Here is a 21,863-nt window from a genome sequence, read left to right as displayed (position 1 = left end):
CCATGGGAAAGCTGGCCTGGTGGAAGTTCTACAACTGGAAGGAAAGAAAGAAGAGCATTGAGACTGAGTAGGATATGCAGAGGCGCCAAGAACAGAGGTAGGGAGTCACACGCCAGGCGGGCTGCAACTGGATGCGCGGTTTCTTTCAATCGAAAGGGGTTACAAACTCTCGAATCCAATGAGCTTGTTTGGGGCGGGATTCTGAGGTCCCAGAACCCTACGGGGAGAGGCAGGATGGCCTTGCAGTGGGTCGGAAAGTAAGAGTGGCTTTCTCGTGGAGCTGCTCGCCAGTACTCAGGGAGTCGCGGAGCTGCAGAGAAGCCATTGCTGTTTGCTCTGCCCTGGTGACTCCCTGAGACCCCGCCCTACTCAATTTACATCCCTGCCCAAGCTGTGCCAGAGGCACAAAAGGAACCACCGGCACTTTTACAGCATAACCCAACAAACTGCAGATTTCAACTCCTCGCACCCATAAGGGACACACTCAAGAAGCAGAATCAGGTTCGGAGGAAGCCGGAACCGGACCCAGCTGGGCCAGCAACATGGAACCACTGTACCAGCAAACGCACAAACAGGTCCACCAGATCCAGTCTCACATGGGATGCCAGGAGATGGCAGACAAGCAGTCTGTGCACTTAGTAGAAAACAAAATCCAAGCAAGCATACCAGAAATTCAGCCAGCAAGAACGCCTGGAGATTTTGTCCAGCAAGGAGCCGCCCAACAAAAGACAGAATGCCAAACTTTGTGTTGCTGAGCCGACCCCCCGTGAGGCTGAGCCGGCCCCCATGAGGCCGAAACGGCCCCGGTGAGGCTGAAACGGCCCCTGTGAGGCTGAAACGGCCCCTGCGAGGTTGAAACAGCTCTGGTAAGGTTGAAACGGCCCCGGTGAGGTTGAGACAACCCTGATGAGGTTGAGACGGCCCCTGTGAGGTTGGGACGGCCCCTGTGGGGCTGGGACGGCCCCTGTGAGGTTGAAACGGCCCCTGTGAGGCTGGGACGGCCCCTGTGAGGCTGAGATGGCCCCTGTGAGGCTGTGATGGCCCCTGGGAAGCTGAGAAAAATACCACATGATCTCACTCATTTATGGATAATAAAGACCATTATAAAATGATGAACAAAAATAGATACAAAGGCAGAGCAGCATTGAACAGACTGTCAAACTACAGTGGGAAGCCTGGGGAGGGTTGCGGGTTGGTAGTAAGAGATCAACCAAAGGACTTGTATGCATGCATATAAGAATAAACAATGGACACAAGACACTGGGGGGTAGGGGAGGCTGGGGAAATGTCAAGGGGGGAAAGGGGGGGAGACATGTGTAATACTCTTTGTAATACTTTAAGAAATAAAACAAAATTAAAATAAAAAAAGAAAATTAGTAAAATGTATATGAAAATAATATATAAATTGATTAATAAATAAATAATAACATGATATAACAACAACAAAAACATGAAATAAAACAATGAAAATTCCCTGGCTGGTTTGGCTCAGTGGATAGAGCATCTGCCTGCGGACTCAAGGGTCCCGGGTTCGATTCCAGTCAAGGGCATGTATCTTGGTTGCGGGTGCATTCCCAGTAGGGGGTGTTCAGGAGGCAGCTGATCGATGTTTCTCTCTCATCGATGTTTCTAACTCTATCTCCCTTCCTTTCTGTAAAAAAATCAATAAAATATATTTTTTAAAAATGATATAAAAAAATGGAACTGCCTTATGAACCAGCGATTCCACTTCTGGGAATATATCTGAAGAAACCTGAACCACTGATTCAAAAGAATATATGTACCCCTATGTTCATTGCAGTGTTTACAAAAGGCAAGATTTGGAAGCAGCTGAAGTGCCCATCAGTAGATGAATGGATAAAAGAGCCGTGGTACATTTACAGAATGGAACACTACTTGGTAGTAAAAAAAAAAAAAAAAAAAAGAAATCTTAACCCAACAGCATGGATGAACCTGGAGAGGATTATGCTGAGTGAAATACGCCAGTCAGAGAAAGACAAACAGCATATAATTTCACTTCTATGTGGAACTGAATGAACAAAATGAACTAACAAACAAATGACTCGTAGATACGGAGAACAGACTGATAGCTGTCAGGGGGGAAATGTTAGGGGGGTGGGTAAAAAGGTGAAGAGATTAAGCAAAAAACAAACAAACAAACAAAAAACAACAAATAGAAAACAGTATGGCGATTACCAGAGTGAAAGAGGTGTGGGGAACGTAGGCGAGGGTAAAGGGGGGATAAATGGGGATGGAAGGAGATTTGACATGCGGTGGTGAACACAATATACAGATGAAGTATGTAATTGTATTCCTGGACCCTATAAATTTTTAAAAATATGTTTTTATTGATTTTTTTAGTGAGAGAGAGAGAGAGAGAGATGAGAGAGAAACATTGATCAGCTGCCTCTTGCACACCCCTTACTGGGGATTGAGCTTGCAACCTGGGCATATGCCCTGACTGGGAATCCAATTGGCAACCCTATATAATTTTTATTAACCAATGTCCTCCTAATAAATTCAATTAAAATAAATAAATAAGTTTTTTTAAGTGGTTGGGAAGGAATCAAATAATGAGTACTGGAATTTCATAAATTATATTTCAGAGTATTTCAAGAGGTTTCACAAGTATGTATTCCTAACCCTATGTGATTTATACCATTTTCTTATTTAAAATAGATTAGCATTTTAAAAGTATGTAGCTAAGAATTTTTGGGTTTGAGTTTACTCAAGAAGTAATTGATCATTGACTTAAGAATGTTTTGTATTACTTTAGAAAGTTCAACTGGTTCCTGTGTTTATTTTTTATATGCTGTTATTAATTTTAGGGAGAAAGAAAGGGAGAGGGAGAGGGAGAGAGAGAAACATCGATGTGAGAAAGGAACATCGACCAGGCTGCTTCCTGTATGTCCCCTAATGGGGATTGAGCCTGCAACCTAGGCATGTGCCCTGACCCTGAATCAAACCAGCAACCTTCTGGTGCATGGGATGATGCTCAACCCGCTGAGTGAGCCACACCATCCAGAGCCACTTGTTTAGTTTTTAAATTCTGTAATGTATTCAAAGAAACCAATTGGGTCATTAAAAAAAAAAAAAAAGAAAAATGAAAGGGCTCTTGTACGTCTCGTTTTCAGTTATATCCCTAGCACTGGGGAGAGCTGTGGCTCCCTAAATGTTTGCTGACCCCCTGGTGTTTCAGCAACAACCACAAAGGTGGGTTGCTCCTCAGAATGGGAAGTGGAGTCTACCTATGGCTTTCTATTGCCTTGAAGACTAAGGTGGTTGAGTAACCTTTCTATACCCACATTTGCAAAGTGTCTGTCATTTCTTCCCAAGAAATGACAAGGAAAGAGAAGAATAGCATGAATGAGGGCTGCCTGCTCTTTTCTGAGCCCACATGAAATTCATCATCTTCAGTCCGCAAAGTCACATTAGAATCCAGGTAGAAAGGACGGTCACTTTTCAAGACACGATTCCCTGTAATGGTAGACCGTAAATGGACTCAGATTCTAAGGAGTTTCAGACAAAGGCTTGTGCTACTGAACAAACCGTAAAGAAAAGCAAGCACTGGGTGCTCACCCGCAAAGCTATGGTCCAATGCGATGCTTAGGCGCCCTCTAGTGTGGGCTGGCTTTTACAGCAGTTCCTTGCTCTACACACCGTGGGACTAAGACCCTGTCATGACTTCAAAGGTGACTTTCCCAGAGCGTTTTAATGTACAGTTGCTAGATCTATGAACAATGGTCAAAGGATTGTGGAGCAATTGAATTTAAAAAATCAATGGTTCTACTCTGAGCCATTATTTACAGGCAAAAAAATGCAGTTTTGGTAACTGAGCAATCGGGGGTGTGAAGTTACAAGGGTTCCTACAAATGTTGTAAACTGTAAATACACGGGCATGTGTCAAACGAAGGGATATTAACGTGTACAGAGTGCCCCACCCGCTCCTCTCCACCCTCACCATCGATTATCCTCCCGAAGTTTTTTACATACACCAACCCAATATGACATATATTTTACTCCTCCCCACCTTTTTGTACTGTATATACTATCCTGTACCTTTAATTTCTCTCTTAATAATAAAGCCTGCTATGTGGTCCATAACAGTTCATAAAGATCATCATTTATTTTTTAACAGCTACAGTTGTATTCTGTTGTGTGGAGACACTAGAATTTACTTAGTACTTCCCAAACACAAAAGTTATTTCAAAACTGCACACATATAACTAATATTTAATTCCTAGGAGTGGAATGTGTTGAGTCAAACAAAAATAATTGCTAACATGTATACAGAGCTTTCTATAAGCTAGGCTTTGATGTAAAAATGTGTAATCATATATCCCACCGTTTATTTAACCTGAAAAGGATTAAGAACTATTACCCCATCTTAAAGATGAGGAAACGGAGGCACTGAGAGGTGAAAGTACCTGCCCAAGGGCAGGCATCAGTGCCAACCAACCTGTCTCCAAAGCTTATACTCTCAGCCATGATACTTTATTTTCTCCAGGAGTGTATGCATTTGTATTTTAAATAGATGTTAATAAATGCCCCCATACTGGTATCCTAACTTATTCTCTCACCAGCTTGACTGTACTTTTGGCCAATAGGTTCATCAAACTTGGAGGATTTTGTTGTTTAGTTATTGGTGAAAAATGGAATCCCGATGTGGCATTAACTTGCATTTCTCTTAGAACACCCTGAGGGTGGATGTATTTCCATATGCTTAAAAGCCATAGGTATTAACTTTTCTGTGAGTTATCTTTTCATAGCTTGTGTATTTTTATACTGGAGTATTGGTCTCCTTATTGATTTATAGGAGCTCTTTAGATATTTGAGATATTAGTGAATTGTCTGTGATATAAGTTTGAAATATCTTCCCTAGCTTGTTATTTACATTTTGACTTTCATATGCTTTCTTCCTGTAGCAGTTTTTGATATTTTTATAGTCAAATTTATCAATCTTCTACAGATTCCAGATTTCAAATAATGTTAAGATAATAGGAGAATTTTCCCATTTTTATAGTTTTTTTATGGTTTACTTTTTTAAAATTAAAAAAGATCCTCTTAGAATTTATCTTGTTAAATGATATGAAGTATGGATCCAACTTTATTTTTCTCCAGGTGGCTTATCCAGTTGTTGTTTTTTGAACAACCTTTGATTTCCTCATGATTTGAGATATGCCTTTATCAAATCACAGTTTCAGATCTTACATTCCCATATGTAACTTGGTTCTCTTTCTAAATTTTCTATTTTTTTCTTCCATTTTTCTATCTGTATATGGATGAAATATTACCTTAATATTTAATTATTTAGGCGTTATGCTATACTATACTATCTACTAGGGCTATTTTCTCTTATGATGACTCTTAATTCCAGAGCTTTCTTTATTATTCATGCCAATGTTTCTTATGAACTTCATAATCAGCCTTTCAAATTTTATTTAAAAAAATAATTATTGGTATTTTTATTGGGATATTAATGTTTTAGATTTACTTTCAGGTCTTCCTGAATACAATACACCACTTACGACCCTTAGATCTGACGCAGCCTGGCCTGGTGCTGGCAACAAAACAATGTATTACAAAGCTCAGTGTTTGGTTGTGCGCATGGTGATGGAGATTTTTGTATTCATTCAGTTAACAATAGATGTTATGTATCCTCTCACTGTTCCTGCTTGTCAGACATTGTCATCTCTTCAAAGAAATTCGAAGGGGAAACATCGTTCTAACGTGAAAACCCTCCAGGAGGATGCTGCTGGCATTGAAAACAACAGCCTCCAATCCTGCCCCCAACTCCATCCCTCCTGCCTCCAACCAAAGGACGTCCATCACCAATGCTTAGTGCGTGCGACTTGCCCCACTTCGGCTTCAGGTCTGATAAATGCTTTATGTTCTTTATGCTCTACCCGGGGTCGGCAAACCGCGGCTCGCGAGCCACACGCGGCTCTTTGGCCCCTTGACTGTGGCTCTTCCACAAAATACCACGTGCGGGCGTGCACATACAGTGCGATTGAAACTTCATGGCCCATGCGCAGAAGTTGGTATTTTGTGGAAGAGCCGGTATTTTGGGGAAGAGCCGCGGTTTGCCGAGCCGAAGTTTGCCTACCTCTGCCCCTTGCTACTCTTGTAGAAATGCACTCTTGCCTCACACCAGACCTGCTGAAAAGTCTGTATTTCAAGAAGACCCTGAGGGAGGTCATAGCACCTTCAAGTGTGCGAAGCACAAGATTCGTGGTTCCCAAAGTGTGGGCCTGACAGCAGAAGTGGCATGATCTAGAACAGTGGTTCCCAACCTTTTTTTTTGGCCATGCCCCACCTAAGCATCTCTATAATCCTGATGCCTGCCCCCCGGTGACATATCATTCTTATCATTCAAAAAGTGAAGTCCTATTCATGTAGAGGAAGCCTAAAAGGCCATTAACTTGGTCTAAACAAGCTTCCAAAGAACATGGCATTAAAGAAGAGAAAAATAAAAGAACGAAAGGACAGTTGAAGTACTGAGGAAGAAATCACTAAGAAATTGTTAAAATAATAATAATAATATGAAGTGATATGAAAAAATAGCAAATAAAGTTTTAAAACATAAAATAGAAAACTGAAATCATAAATATGTCACAATATATTTACATACTGTATATGAGGCCCCTAGAACCATAAGAAATGCAAAAAATTCACTGTTAGCAACTCATTCTCGAGTTGCCCCCCTTAAAAGTCAAATTGCCCGCCTGTGGGGCATGTGCCCACGTTGGGAACCACTGCTCTAGAGCCATGTAGCAAACTCAAACTCTTGGGCCCGACCCTCACCCTCCTGAGGCAGCAGTGCTTGGGTTCTGTCCAGGAGTCTGGTCTGAGCAGCCCTCCAGATGCTTCTCCTGGTGCTAGTGACTGAGGCCCATGCTCCAGGTCAGGGATGCGGTCCTGGCCAGCCACTGGGATCACCTGGGGAGCTCTGACATCCCCATGCATAGAGGGCACCCCTAATAAATTACATCCGAATGTCAGGGCTGCAGGCCAAGGAGTCAGTATTTTTAGTTTTCCAGGTGATTCCAATGTGAAGGCTAGGGTTAGGGCCTCTGCTCTGCCTTGAACAATGCTTCTCACACCTGGCTTCTCAGAATCGCCTGAGGATCTTCTTTAAAAAGTACTGATGTGGCCCTAGCCTAGAGCATCAGCCTGTGGACTGAAGGGTCCAGATTAGATTCCAGTCAGGGGCACATGCCCAGGTTTCGGGCTCGATCCCCAGCGTGGGGTGTGCAGGAGGCAGCTGATCAGTGATTCTCTGTCATCATTGATGTTTCTATCTCTCTCTCCCTATTCCTTCCTCTCTGAAAACAATAAAGATATATTAAAAAAAATAGTAAATAAAAAGTACTGATGCTGAAGGTCTTCTGCAGAGATGGAAGTTGGTCTGGATGAAGCCAAGAATCACTTTTTAAAAGTGTGGTTTCTTGGAAACCAAGATGGCAGCATAGGTAAACACTGGAAATTGCTGCCTTATATAACCACTTCAAAAATACAACTAAAAGACAAAATGGACATCATCCAGAACCACAGGAAGGCTGGCTGAGTGGAAATTCTACATCTAGAAGGAAAGAGAAAAGCATACTGGGACTCAGAGGAGGTGCGGAAGTAAAGTGCAGAGGTACGAAGGTGCACGTGGAAAGGGCTGGCAACTGAGGACGTGGTTGTCTTTTGCAATCAGGAGGGAGTCACAAGCTCCCAACGGCCCTGACTCCAGTTCCGGGTGAGTCTCTGGGGACCCAGACTCATATGGGGAGAAACTGGACTGTCTGGCATCGGGCGGGACTCGAGGGCGGCTTTCTCTCAGAGGTGCTTGCAGCGATTACTGGGACACTGAGACCTGGGATCTCTTAGGGTAGGACTGAGGAGCAGCCATAGCTGCTTGCTCCACCCTGTTGATCCCCTGAGACCCTGCCCCACCCAAGCTGTGCTCAGGGGCTTTTGCATATGAAAGGCCTGGCCCTTTGCAATCTGAAAATTACCTAACAAATTGCAGCTGGGTCAGAGAGACCCAGAACTTCCAAAAGAAGGCCCAAGGCCTTACAGCAGCTTGCATTGCTTCACAGCTGGGCCTCATCTGGGCACCTCCAAATCCCAAACAAAGAAGAGGAATCTGCAGATCTCTCCATAGCTCCTGCTGGGTAGCCTCAGGCAGAGGTTAAATTAGCACCTCCTTAGAGATCCAAGAGCCAGTGTACCCAGTGGTCAGAGTGGGACCATCCAGATTACAACTCCTCAGATCCATAAGGGGCATACTCAGGGGGCAGACTCAGTGAGCACCAAAGCCCCACTGAAGCAAGTCTTGCCCCAGAAGAGTGTCTCCAGCACAGAAGCTCTCACACAGTAGACACAGCTGATTCTCACAGACAATTGGCCTGGAGGTCAATTCCTCCCAATGATACCTACAACAATCAAGGCTTAACTACAACAAGACTGTGCACAAAGCCCACAAAGGGGTGCACCAAGAGTGTCCACCTCAGGTCATTGGGGAGGCTGAGCCACTGGGCCCTATAGGACACCTAGCACAGAAAGCCACTCCATCAACACAGGGAAACATAAAAAATGTGGAGACAAAGAAACAGGTCATAAATGACAGAAATGGAGGAAAGCAAACTACTGGATATAGAGTTCAAAACCAAACGTATAAGGTTTTTCAAGAATTTTCTAAAAACCACTGATAAATTTAGTGAGACCTTCAAGAAATCTAGTGAGACCCTCGAGGATATGAACAAGGACCAACTAGAAATTAAGCACACACTGACTGAAATAAAGAATAATATACAGAGATCCAACAGCAGACTAGAGGATCGCAAGAATCAAGTCAAAGATTTGAAATACGAAGAATCAAAAAACACCCAACTGGAAAAGCAAAATGAAAAAAGAATCCAAAAGTATGAAGATAGTGTGAGGAGCCTCTGGGACAGCTTCAAGCGTACCAACATCCGAGTTATAGGGTGCCAGAAGAAGAAGGAGAGCAAGATATTGAAAACCTATTTGAAGAAATAATGACAGAAAACTTCCCCTACCTGGTGAAAGAAATAGACTTACAAGTCCAGGAAGCGCAGAGAACCCCAAACAAAAGGAATCCAAAGAGGACCACACCAAGACACATCATAATTAAAATGCCAAGAGCAAAAGACAAAGAGAGAATCTTAAAAGCAGCAAGAGAAAAAAAGTCAGTTACCTACAAGGGCGTACCCATATGACTGTCAGCTGATTTCTCAACAGAAACTTTGCAGGCCAGAAGGGAGTGGCAAGAAATATTCAAAGTGATGAATACCAAGAACCTACAACCTAGATTACTTTACCCAGCAAAGCTATCATTCAGAATGGAAGGTCAGATAAAGAGCTTCAGAGATAAGAAAAGGCTAAAGGAGTTCATCACCACCAAACCAGTATTATATGAAATGCTGAAAAGTATCCTTAAGAAGAGGAAGAAGAAGAAAAAGGTAAAGGTACAAATTATGAACAACAAATACACATCTATCAACAAGTGAATCTGAAAATCAAGTGAATAAATAATCTGATGAACAGAATAAACTGGTGAATATGATAGAATCAGGGGCATAGAAAGGGAGTGGACTGACTATTCTCGGGGGGGGAGGGAAAGGGGTGTGGGGGTGCAGGAAGAGACTGGACAAAAATCGTACACCTATGGATGAGGACACTGTGGGGGGTAAGGGCAGAGGGTGGGGTGGGGAACTGGGTGGAGGGGAGCTCTGGGGGGAAAAAAGAGGAACAACTGTAATAATCTGAACAATAAAGATTTAATTTAAAATAAATAAATAAATAAATAAATAAATAAATAAAAAATTTTTTAAAAAGAATCAACCAAAAACAAAAAAAAAGTGTGGTTTCTCGGGTGATTCTAATATCCAGCTGGGATTTCAAACCACTGCTCTAGAAAGACTGAACCCCACGCAAACCTCAAGTCACACTAAGGAAATGAAGTTTGGATGTAAGGGAAGAGAGGCATTTTTCAATTCCCATATATTTACTGAGTCTGTGCAGTGCGTTAGGCTAATTACTATGAAGATTAAAAATAAGTGCAAAGCATAGTTCCTGCTCATAAGAGAATATATAGCCTGTATCGGCAGAAAAGACCACACATTTCACATATAAATAATTAATTAAAAGTAATATATTCCATGCTACTGACTATAACATAATTTTAAAAGTTACATATATCATTATATCACTGTTAGGTCAAACTAATTTTTATTGCTTTTAAAAGAATGGGAGTAAAGATGAAAGGAATATATGTTAGAAATGATTATGAAACAATTTTGAATACAATTAGCAATCAGCCCTTAGATATTTGAACCTGGAAAAAGCAACGGACAAGGTCAATGGCCAAAGAATAATTCATGAGCTCAAAGACGGAGCAAGCCTAAGATGCTTAGGGTCTCCTCCTTGGCATAATGAAAACTGTGCTGTGGGATCACCCACAATCAACTCAACCCAACAGTGCTTAGTAAATTAAATGGTTTGCAAAGAACTCATATGCATGTATGCATAACCCTTGGACACAGACAATAACCACTAAAATATCAGCAATTAAAGAGCTTATAATAAACATTTTCTCTTTCATCATTAGAAATGTAACTATTAATTTTGGCCTGACTATTGGCCTTCCCTTCTATACTGGCTTCTTTTGAGAACACATTCAAAAACAATGAAACGTATCCTAGTCTGGGAGAAATAACTAGCTTTAAACATTTTTCACATATATTGGACTATAAAATGTATTTATAACTTCAAATGAGCAGTCAAAATTCAAAATTTCATGTATGTTTTATGAAACAAAAAAGTACATTAAACATCTAAAACTGGCTCAAAACGTTGAAAACTCTATTTGAATTCAGCTACTTGTTTTGATTAATTCAGCTAAATATACTACACCCACTCCTTTAGTTTATTATTAGGTACAAAGGCAAGGATGTGACATATGCTTTAAGACTATAAAAGGAGTTTTTTTTTCTTTCTTTCTTTAAATGTGAGGATCTAATTGGCTGTATTCAGTGATTCATGAGTTGGGCAGATCTATCTAGCAACTGAAAGGTGCTCCCTTAAAAGGAATTTCTGAATCAAGAAAATAATCACAAACATTCATCCCATCTCTCTTGTTCCATCAGGAAGTACAGGTTAAAATAGGTTACAGCACCTTCAATGATACCAACTTCGATCTGGAGGCCTAAGGGAACTCCCATTTAATGTAATAACCTCTCCTCCATATTTGAAAATGAACCCGCAATAGAAGATGAATTTCAAGCTGTTCCCCCAGTAAGGGTGGTGGATACACCAATCCAGCCATACTCTTTTCTTACATCCACAGACATATTCAATAGGAGGTGGGCTGATATGATCAATCTGTGTGCCCATCAGATAAAATTAAGTTTACTGGCTTCAGTCTGAGAAAGACAAGTATCACATGATCTCATGTACATGTGGATGAACGAAATGGATCCAGAGACTCGGAAGCCTGGGACAGACTGACTCGGGGAAAGGGGGAGTGAGGAGTGGGAGTGGGAAGAGATTGACCAAAGAAGTTATATGCACATATGCATTACCCCTGGATACGGGCAACAATTCCGTGAAGGCCTGGGGGTGGGGGTGGGAGTGGGGTAGAAGGGGTCAGTGGAGCAAAAAAAGGGGGACATGTGTAACACTCAGCAATAAAGACACATTTGTTTAAAAGTTTACTGGCTTCAATAGATTTTAAATCCATTATCTGGGATAGAATTATCTTCAAAATGGTCAGATAAGAAAAGGAGGACATTTATTATTGTTCTATCTTTATAGATGGGGAGACTAAGGTTTAATAATAAAGGGCGGTGTCGTGGTTCTCCGTGGGGGCTAGAGAGGCTGTATCTGCCACCTTCCCATGACCACCCAACAGTGTCAGCTCTGACTGAGTCACTTCTGGATGTGAGTTGCTGTCAGTGAGTGTGTCTTGCCATCCAATGTGCTGAGGGCAGGGAGCAGGGTTGAAACCCAGGGCTATGGCGGAAACCAAGGCAACTGACATGGAGTCAAACCTTTGTCAATTTCATCTCCTGGAGCATGCGTTTAAAAACTCTATGGGCTCTTGAATGAAAACATTTTGGAGATAATAATAGAGTTACATCGATTACAGAACTATAACCATTCATGACTTTTATTTTGCTCTTAGGAATTGGTGGGATAATTTCCTTCATTCTGCAAAGAGGGGCAAGGTGTAGGGCATTTGCCTTCCTCAGCTAGGTGCTCACAGTGACATCACTATCCCAGGGAAGTGCTATCCAGCCATTTCAAACAAAGGAGATTCCAGTTTAGTGTTTCAGATGACATTAAAAGTAGCTGCTACGTACCTGTTCTGTGTGACTTTCCTCCCTTTTTTTATGGTGAAGTTGAAGATAAGAGTCCACTTTAGGGGTGGGGAATCCCAAAGTCAGCTTGTTTTTTTCCACAAAATATTGTTTGGACTTCCTTCGCCGAGGGCCCCGTGATCTTGGCCAGAAGACCTCATTGTGTGAACTTGAACTCTGCACGTACTGAGAGAGGTTGCTGGACGTCTCCGCCAGGTCCCTGTCGCTCAGCCCCGAGATCCGGGTGCTGTGATGGGCACCATGATCAGAGTTTGGGCTTAAAAACTCACTACCAAGTAGGGAGGCTTCGCTCTGTGGGCTCCTGTCCTGCGGGCCGTGCCCCGCCGAGGGTCCCGTGGAAGTCTCCGAGGGGAAGAGCGGACCCCGAGCCAGCTCGTCTGCAGACCCGCCCGCGGACTCCGGCGACGCCTCCACAGTCAGCAGGTACCCTTCCTCTCTCTTACTCCTCCAGTTCGGGTCATAGCGGAGATCTGAGTATCTGTCTTCTTTGGACTGTTGGCTGCCCAAAGCAGAAAGAAATGTCAAGTACTTGATCAAGATAAATGTACTCATTATATTTAGTTGATCATTTAATTTGAAATCAATCTCAACTTTTCTCCTATAATTTTCCTTTTACGATTGACATGGTAAAGACCTATCTCGGGCTCAAATTAGGCCTACGCACCACACATAAGGGCAAAAAGGTCTTCACGCTCCCGGTTTATTAAAACGGGGAATGAAAGCAGGACAGTTAATCTCAAAAGGCCAGGAAGCAACTGAGAGACCAGCCAGTGCCTGTGGCTCAGGCCCCCCTTACTGTGCTCCCCGGGGGGATTTCCTGCAGATGCAGTTGACCTCATGCTCTGGTGGTTCAGATACTCATTTGGCTACTTATCCAGGGAGGGAATGTGGTCATCACCTGGACATCTGTCTCCGTCTGCTCCCTTTCAGGGCAAAGCAAGATTTACCCCAACTGAACTCCTACACAGATTCATTCTCTGGTCAATGACTTTACTTTTTAAAAAATTGATTTCAGAGAGGAAGGGAGAGGGGGAGAGAGATACAAACATCAATGATGAGAGAGAATCACTGATAGACTGCCTCCTGCACACTCCCTCTGGGGATCGAGCCTGCAACCCCGGCAGGTACCCTGGCCGGGAATCTAACCGTGACCTTCTGGTTCATAGGTTGACGCTCAACCATGGAGCCACACTGGCCAGGCCAATGATTTTACTTTTCAGTGCACATTGTGTTGGTAGAGTTTATCGAATGAACTACATACAGAAAGAGCCCCAATCCCTGGAGTCAGAAGGCGACTCACTGAAAAGCCCTTGGCCCACACTCTCTGGTTGTCAGGTCTAAGCACAGAAACCTCAGCAGACAGGGCAGCCCTGTTTGAATAAAAGGGTCAACAGATGTCCTGGCTGAGGGAAGTGACCTTGAGGGAAGTCCATACCAGTCTTCTCTGTTCCCCAGGGCAATCTCAATGTATAAAGCACCTCCACGTCTTACCCAAGAGAGAAAAAGAATGCTGGTAACACGGCATGTTTAATGGGCTCTTTGATCTTCAAAAGCTAAATGGGAGAGATTTCCCTTCCTGAGTTCAGTAGATGCAATTCTCTAATCAAAAAGGAAATGGAAATCAGCCAGGCTTTTCTGCTATTGATACTCCCGTTTACGGAGGACGTGACTTTATGCTGGGTAAACAAACCGACGGTGCCCCTAATGCTAACTGACTCTCCTTACTGTGCACTGAGATTCTTTGATTTGATGTAAAGCAGCAAGGAGAACAAGCCAGAACCCCGAGTCTTGCTAACTTGTCACGTTGACTTTTTTCGCTCACGTATTAAGATGGAAGAGCTCTGGGCACGGGCTGCTCTTCCTTTGCCATCGAGGGAAGAGAAGTGACGTTCTCCTCCAGCCAAGCGCCCGAGTGACCATGGCTCTCGCCTCTCAGGCCACCGGGCATCAAACTGTGCGACTCGCCCTCGCTGGGCACCGCAACGTCCCCCGTCTCTGGGGCTCCTGGGAGGTTTCTTTCCCCTGCGATGTCCCCGTGACCGGAACTCACGGCAGTTTTGGGCGCCGCCACTCGCCTGTGCTAAGGGTCCCTGGTAGGTACTAGGGGATGGAGGGGCCCAGCAGGGCCCAGCGGATGTGGGACAGGACAGACTGGGGTTAAGTTCTGGGTCTGTCCACCCGCGGGCAGAGCATGTCACTCCGAGCCAGCTTCCCCCGCCTGTGAGCAGGGATGCACCACATTTATTCTGTTTATGGCTCAGGACGGCATCAGGATCAAAACGGGACATTACGTCTAAATTACTCCTCTGTGTTTGTGCTCCTTTCCTGTTGCCCTGCGGGGACCGGTCTCCTCGCCCAGTCAGGCTGGGGCACCAGGGCTGACGTTCCCCTCCCTTGCCTGCCCTGACACTCGCCTGTGCTGTGGGCGGAAGAGTAAGTGTTCCTTCTCGATGCAGCATTAGGTATTTATTTCTTTAAAAGCCAATGGTAGTAAATTAGAATCTAAATGTGCAGAAGTGTCTGGCATGGACCAGATTAGTGACTGGCTTAGGGCTTATCTGGCGCTCAGTTACCTGCAGGGACCCCGTGTGGCTGGGGTGGGAAAGGATAAGGAGCCTCGGCTATGCCGTCAGGTAAACACAGAGAGACCGTGTTCTCGTGAGGACGGCGCTGTCTCGCCACATCCTTCTGTGTTGAAAGGAAAGTGAATTCCATCTCCTCCTTGATTTGCTTGATGCAGCATAGCTGATTGGCTGTGGAGGAGGCAACTGGTAACTGATTGGCTGTGGAGGAGGCAGCTGATAGCTGATTGGCTGTGGAGGGGGCAGCTGATAGCTGATTGGCTGTGGAGGAGGCAGCTGATAGCTGATTGGCTGTGGAGGGGGCAGCTGATAGCTGATTGGCTGCCACTCATCCATTTGCTCACTTAGTGATTCTACAGCTGTTTCCCGAGTGCTCATGGGGGAGGGAGGGTACAACCAAGGAGACAACCAATTCACAGAGAGCGAGGGAGCCCTGATGAGGGCCTGGGCCTCGGGCCTCGGGTGGGCGAGGCATCCGACCCCCTGGAGGGCCAGGGGGCTTTCTGAAGGAAGTGGTGGCTCAGCTGAGGCCTGAGGCTCAGAAGGGCCAGGCTGAGGGAGCAGCATGTGAAAGGCAGGAGGGGAAGGCAAGCATGGCTCTTCCCAAGGACGGAGGAGGAAGGGCGAGGGGCAGACTCGGAACCAAGGAGCGGTGAGGTCTTGGAGGGTGTTGTAGACTCTGCGAGGAGTTTGGCTTAACCAAGCTCCTGTGAGAATCTGATCAGCAAAAATAACTCCATGAGAGCAAAGTGGTAGTAACCCACATACTTCTGGAGAGCAAAGTGCTGAGTGTGTGGCAGGCATTATCCACAGAGGCTGGGAGGGCTTTCTGGGGTGTTTGGAACGTTCTGGAACAGGCACTCCTTTGCACTGTTTGAAGCAGGAGTTGGCAACCTTTCAAAGTGGCAGGTCTTGTGGGGATCACTGCCTGCTACGTAGTCCTGGGTAGGATGTGGTGCTGGCTGAACTGGGGGGACAACATATATTAGGGCATGCCGACCTAGGGAATGCTTCTAGCGAATCTCTAGTTTTTCCTTAGAACAACCCTCTGAGAGAGGTGCTATTATCATCCCCATTTAATAGATCGAGAAACTGAGGCTTACAGAGCTCGTGTAACTCTTACAAGGTCGCAGAGCTAACAAGTGGAGGGGCTAGGACAGTGGTCGGCAAACTCATTAGTCAACAGAGCCAAATATCAACAGTACAACGATTGAAATTTCTTTTGGGAGCCAAATTTTTTAAACTTAAACTATATAGGTAGGTACATTGTTATTAACTTAATTAGGGTACTCCTAAGGCTTAGGAAGAGCCACACTCAAGGGGCCAAAGAGCCGCATGTGGCTCACGAGCCGCAGTTTGCCGGCCACGGGGCTAGGACATAGTCCTGGCAGTCTGTCCCAGGCCCCAGCTCCATGTCCATTCAGTTGCCCTTTATCAGGCAGCTGTTCCTATAGGCCGTGGTGAAGCACACGTTGTCCACAGGCCTGCCTCATGTAAGCTAGCGAGCTCACTCGTCAGTCACTTGGCCAGTCAACAAATATTACTGAGTGGCTCCCCAGGTACTGGTACTGAAGACTGAGTGGTGAGCAAAACAGACGCAGGCTGATGGACCTTCCCTGCCAGTGGGGAAGATAGGCTTGTTATACCAACTGTGATAATCAACTAACAAGTTAGAAATGTAAAGAGATAGAGGGCATTATGGGTATTTAAAGTAGGAGGACATATCACTGAAAATGTGCTAACTTCTTATTTCCAGATTCACTTGCTAGAAGATATCACAAAGTTCATCCCAACACTCTTGTTCTAGGATCCTATTATAAACTCATAAGAGACTCAATAACTGAGGAGGGTCTACTATTACAAAAATTAGCCCTGGCTCGTTTTGCTCAGTGGATAGAATGTTAGCCTGGGGACCAAAGGGTCCCGGGTTTGATTCTGGAAAATGGTACATGCCTGGGTTGCAGGCTGATTCCCAGTGGGGGACGTGAAGGAGGCAGCCAATCAATGATTCGCTCTCATCATTGATGTTTCTATCTCTCTCTCCCTCTCCCTTTCTCTCTGAAATCAATAAAAATATATGGCCTCCTGACTTCCATCGCTACAGTAATACTAAAAAACTGGCTCCCAGATTGGGCATCATATTTAACCAGCACAGTGGAGAGTGGAATAATGTCTACAGCCACGGTTCTAGACCTTCCTCAGTCTCATGGAATCTCCATGGTGCTTTGCTTCTCTGAATAGTCACCTGGAGAGTTTGGGTTCTGAGAAATGGGATAGCAGAGTGTCTAAGGATGAGGGTCCTGGAACCCACTGCCTGGCTCATGCCTGGTGTTCCCAGGACTGAGTCGCGTGGGCACATTATTTAATGTCTCTGTGCCTCAGCTTCCTCATCAACAAAATGGAATGGGTAATAACAGCACTGACCTCACGGTATAGCTGAGTGGATTAAGCAAATTTATATAGAGAGGGTGTCCCAAAAAACGTATACACACATTTTAAGTAATTATAAAGGCAGTGTTTATTACAATACTAGAGGACTGGTGCACGAAAATTCGTGCACTCTGGGGGACGGGTCCCTCAGCCCAGCCTGTGCCCTCTTGCAGTCCAGGACCCTCAAGGGATTAAGCCGCAGTTGGACATCCTTAGGGCTGTGGAGGAGGTAGGAGAAGTTCCCACCACCACCACTGTGCTCACAGCAGTCAGCCTAGCTTGTAGCTGAGCAGAGCTCCCCCTGTGGGAGCACACTCACCACAAGGGGGCAGCTCCTGTGTTGAGCATCTGCCCCCTGGTGATCAGTGTGCATCATAGCGACCGGTTGTTCCTGGTGGTTCCGCCATTCTGGTCAATTTGCATATTACCCTGTTATTATATAGAGCATTTCCTTTTCAAACTTGAGCTATCAGCTATTACATTGTGTACACATTTTCTGGGACACCCTGCATACATTTAGCGCTATGCCTTCACACAGAGTGAGCGTCCATAGGACGAGCTCTGAAAGCCGCCAGTGAGGCTCCCTGCTTTGGGCGGCCGGGCTCCATCCCGTTGCCATGACATGACCTTGCTGCGTGTCATGCTTCCTGCTGGTGCCCGCACTGGGCTCCTCTCTCCCCAGAGCTTGTTATCTCCAGGGCACACAGTGGTCTCCTGAGGCGCTAAGTGCACCTCAGTGGCTGAAAAGTCAGCACATCTGTGCAAATCCAATTGTTGGCCATGACCTAGGCATCCTGAGCATCTGTTTGAACTGTGACTGAGGAAATGAGATTAAGAAAGGTCAGTGTTTCCACATGATGAAATACCTAAAGAACTGCTGGAAAACGAAGAGGGGGTACCCTGGCAGAAGAACATCACTTCAGACCTTCAGAAACAGCTCTGCGTTCTAGCCTCAGCAACGTCCATTCTGAAATGCCCAGAGAAGCAACATCACACGCGACAGGGAAGACCGAGGTCTCATGGGCCCTAGAATATGCAGACGTTGTGACACAAATCAGACAACATGAATGGCTTTGGCTAAGAAAAATGCATTTGAACCAACTGCTGGAAGAGATATCCTTCCAGACAGAATCTGAACATGTGGCTCTTAAAAGCGCAGTGAGCACACTGCACCCCTTTCCCCTACAGTGACTACCCTGCCACCTTCCCTCCGTCCCCTTTCTGGGTGGAAATCGTATGTTGAGACAAATGGGAGGTTATGTTTTGCCAAACCATGAGCGTGGAAGCTGTAACACTTTACAGAAGCGAACCTGATGGCTGAGTCTAAAGAGCCCAGGACAATGTGTGCGAAGCAGCTCAATTGTGTCTGTGGCCAGGTCAACGCGGGGCAAAGTGAGCGTGAAGTGCTCCTTCACCGGCGGCATCTGCACGCAGCGCGCACCCTTCCCCGCGTGACAGACGGCGGCAGGACAATGAGGACGACACCCCTTTGTTACCGCTCGGCCCCAGGTGCCAGGTGCCCCTCCAGGTGCCGGGGTGGGAGATGGGTGGGAGGCCGGAGGCAGTCCCGGGAGCATGTGCCAGGGTATCTGCGGTCCCTAATGGACCCTATTTGGTTACTGACTGTGTCAACTTCAAACAAAATAAAATAAAATCTCCACTTAATGAAGAGCCTCATCTTCAGCACAGTATTCAATCAAAAAAATCACTAAAATCAGAGCATATTTCTAGCACAATTAACATCCTTCGTGCACATAATAAAATATTCAATAACTGGCCACTTTGCCTGTTGAGGAGGTGAATAAAAGCATTGCTGCTAATCATTCAGCAGTTATTTATTTGCTACTTTATTTTAAGTAGCCGGTTAAATTGAAACTGCACATGTTATTATTGATTGAGGTTTAATTTAATCCTTTTAAACAGAACAATTATTGCCAATTTATATGCCATTAAATCTTTCATGCATATGAACAGCAAATTCAATTTTTATTTAAGTGTAAAGTTTTTAATGGCTCTTTAAGAACTATAAAATTGGCAATTGTTTCCAAGGATTTCTGAATTGTATGCTCATCTTAATCTTTTATCAAGAGCTTTTAAGTAAATAAAAACCCCAAAGGACTAAAAAATCACTGTTGCAAGTACGAAATAAAATGGCTCCTCAAATACACTGGAATGCTTTGGGAAGATTACCTACAACCCAGAAAATTTCATTTACTGTAGGCACTATTCTGCCAAAAAACAACAGCATTTTAATAGAAAAAAGGGTGGTTTAATGAACCGAAGGCCAAAGACTGTCTACAGAAACACACTAAACTAGAGGGGCTGGGCTGTTCTCTAGTGGGTGTTTTTTACAGCAAATATATAAATTGTATAATTCCGACTGAAGTCCTTTCTCCTCTTTGACAACAAATTTATGGCTGCAAGATAACCAGATAATTGGCCCCCGATCATTAGAATTGTTAGTAACAGCCTTGACTCAAGGACAGTCTGTGAGTTACATGAAAACAAATGGTCTAAGCGGGCATGGTGGGCTGCAATGCCAACTTCCAGCACTTCCCTTCTACCAAGTGTGTCTTTTGTGGGGCAGAGACTGCCTCCCGGAGGACCTGCTGGGACTCACCCAGTGGGAGTCCCCAGGGCTCCAGGAGGGCGGCTTCTGCGCTTCCCATTCTCTAGAGATGGGGGCCAAGGGTCGGACGGATTGGGAACACTTCCGGGTGTTACACTTTCTCCAGGCAGGATTTCCTGTATTTTCAATGACAGATATCTGTGATGTCCTGGGGCACGCAGGCCTGACCTCTGGGTCCAGCCTCTGCCACTGACTGAGCTGTGGGAACCTGGGGGAGGCTTGGCCGCTCCAGGCCTCGGCTCCTCCTTCTACATCAACGGGGACAGGCTGCGGAGCCCCAGCAGCTCTAAAACCCCCCACTTAGCCACAGGCTGGGGCCGGCGGGGAAGCCTGGCAATCGACAGTAAGTGTTGGGAAAAGCACTTGTTTAAATTCAATTCATTGATGATTATAGTTATTAAAGCCTCTGTATCTTCAAACTTGTCACAGAGCAGAAATACATGAAAACAGGAAAGGTCATGAACTAAACCGTCCCTTTAGGAACTCGGCAACAACCTTCCGAGTCCTCCTGAAGAACACACAGGCTTGCAGGTGACACATTTAATCCTACTTGGGGAGGGTTCAGAGCCACCGCTGATTGGCTTATTTTAACCTGGTAACGCATCCCTGTGCTGAAACAAGCCAGGAAGGAACTGCTTGCCTCCGGGGACGGAGCCAGGAGTGGCTGTGGCTGCAGCCCTTCTGGCGGGGCCTCTGCCTTTAACAGAAACACTCATCCCTGGCACAGCTCGGGTCCCTCTCTCCACTCCTCTACACAATGGCATGATGGCACCGGGCCTGCTTGGTGGGGTGGGGGGGTGCGGCGGCGGGGACCAGGCTTAGCCACTGCAGAACTTGCGAGCCAGTGAAGGCCCGTAAAACAGAAATGGCTACTACCTGTAACCAAAAGTCACATTTCCGATATAATTCCCATGTGACCTGAATAAATAACTAAAATGCCAGTAGCTACCCCCAATACTGTGTGACACCCCTGGAAGACAGTGCCATGTGTATGAAGTGGTTAGCATTCCAGTCTACCTTAAAGACAAGAGACATCAGCAGGGAGGAATCTTGCCAGAAACCGGAAGGAGTGAGAGCCGCCCCGGGAAACACAGGCACCCCTGATGACACTAGAATACCAGCCCTCCCCTCGAGGCCGCCTTACACTCCCTCCGGCACAGAAGCAATCCGGGCCTGTGCCCAGCTTCAATGCTCCCACTGTGCCCACAGCAGCCCGGGCACGCGGAGGGGTGTGAAACGCCGAGTTCTGGTCTTTACCCAGGTCCATTTTGGTTGTCCAGTATTGCTATTTAAGACCCAGAAACCATCACTCAGTACTGCACCTGATACTTGGTTATTAATCGGAAACAACACATATGGAAGCATTTGAGAGGGAAATTATATACCACCACCAACAATAGAAATGCAGCTATGGCCGAGTCCCTTTCTTACTTTCAGACAATCCTGAATAGTCCATTTAATTTCTAATTCCTCACTGTGCCTCTCTCCGCCGGGCCATTTCTGGCACAAGGGGGCTTACTGACTGACGGACATGGGGGCTTCCCTGAAGGCTCTGGTCCCAGGTGGTCCGAAAAAGGCACCTGCAGACCTCGATGACAGGAGCGTCTGTCTCCCGGGGGAGGGCGGGGGGGGAGGGGGGCGTGCAGGGACTGTGACCTCGCCACCCTACATAACCTATTAGTCGTGTTCATTTGCTCTGCGGGCACCGGATCCTGTAAATATTGGTATGACTTCAATGAAATTTGATTTTACATGCCTCTGTACTCAGGCCTCAGTTGAGTCCACATTAAAATTGTTGTACCTTTAATATTTGTTAGGTAGTAACATTGAATC

At 45.4% G+C, this 21,863-nt stretch overlaps 1 protein-coding gene across 2 annotated transcripts in view; it reads right to left on the bottom strand.

The window, feature by feature from the left end:
* JHY (junctional cadherin complex regulator) overlaps positions 1-21,863 on the bottom strand; it is a 96,565-nt gene that overhangs the window by 67,912 nt on the left and 6,790 nt on the right. For both annotated transcript variants that reach the window (XM_059676172.1, XM_059676173.1), the window contains exon 3: positions 12,372-12,888. In XM_059676172.1, coding sequence (XP_059532155.1) covers positions 12,372-12,888 — 517 coding nt within the window. The remainder of the gene's footprint in view (positions 1-12,371; positions 12,889-21,863) is intronic.

The sequence above is a fragment of the Myotis daubentonii genome, chromosome 19, assembly GCF_963259705.1.
Source record: "Myotis daubentonii chromosome 19, mMyoDau2.1, whole genome shotgun sequence".
In the NCBI taxonomy this organism is placed as follows: Eukaryota; Metazoa; Chordata; class Mammalia; order Chiroptera; family Vespertilionidae; genus Myotis; species Myotis daubentonii.
Note: the sequence above shows the minus strand (reverse complement) of the source record. Positions and strands in the feature narration are given on the sequence as shown.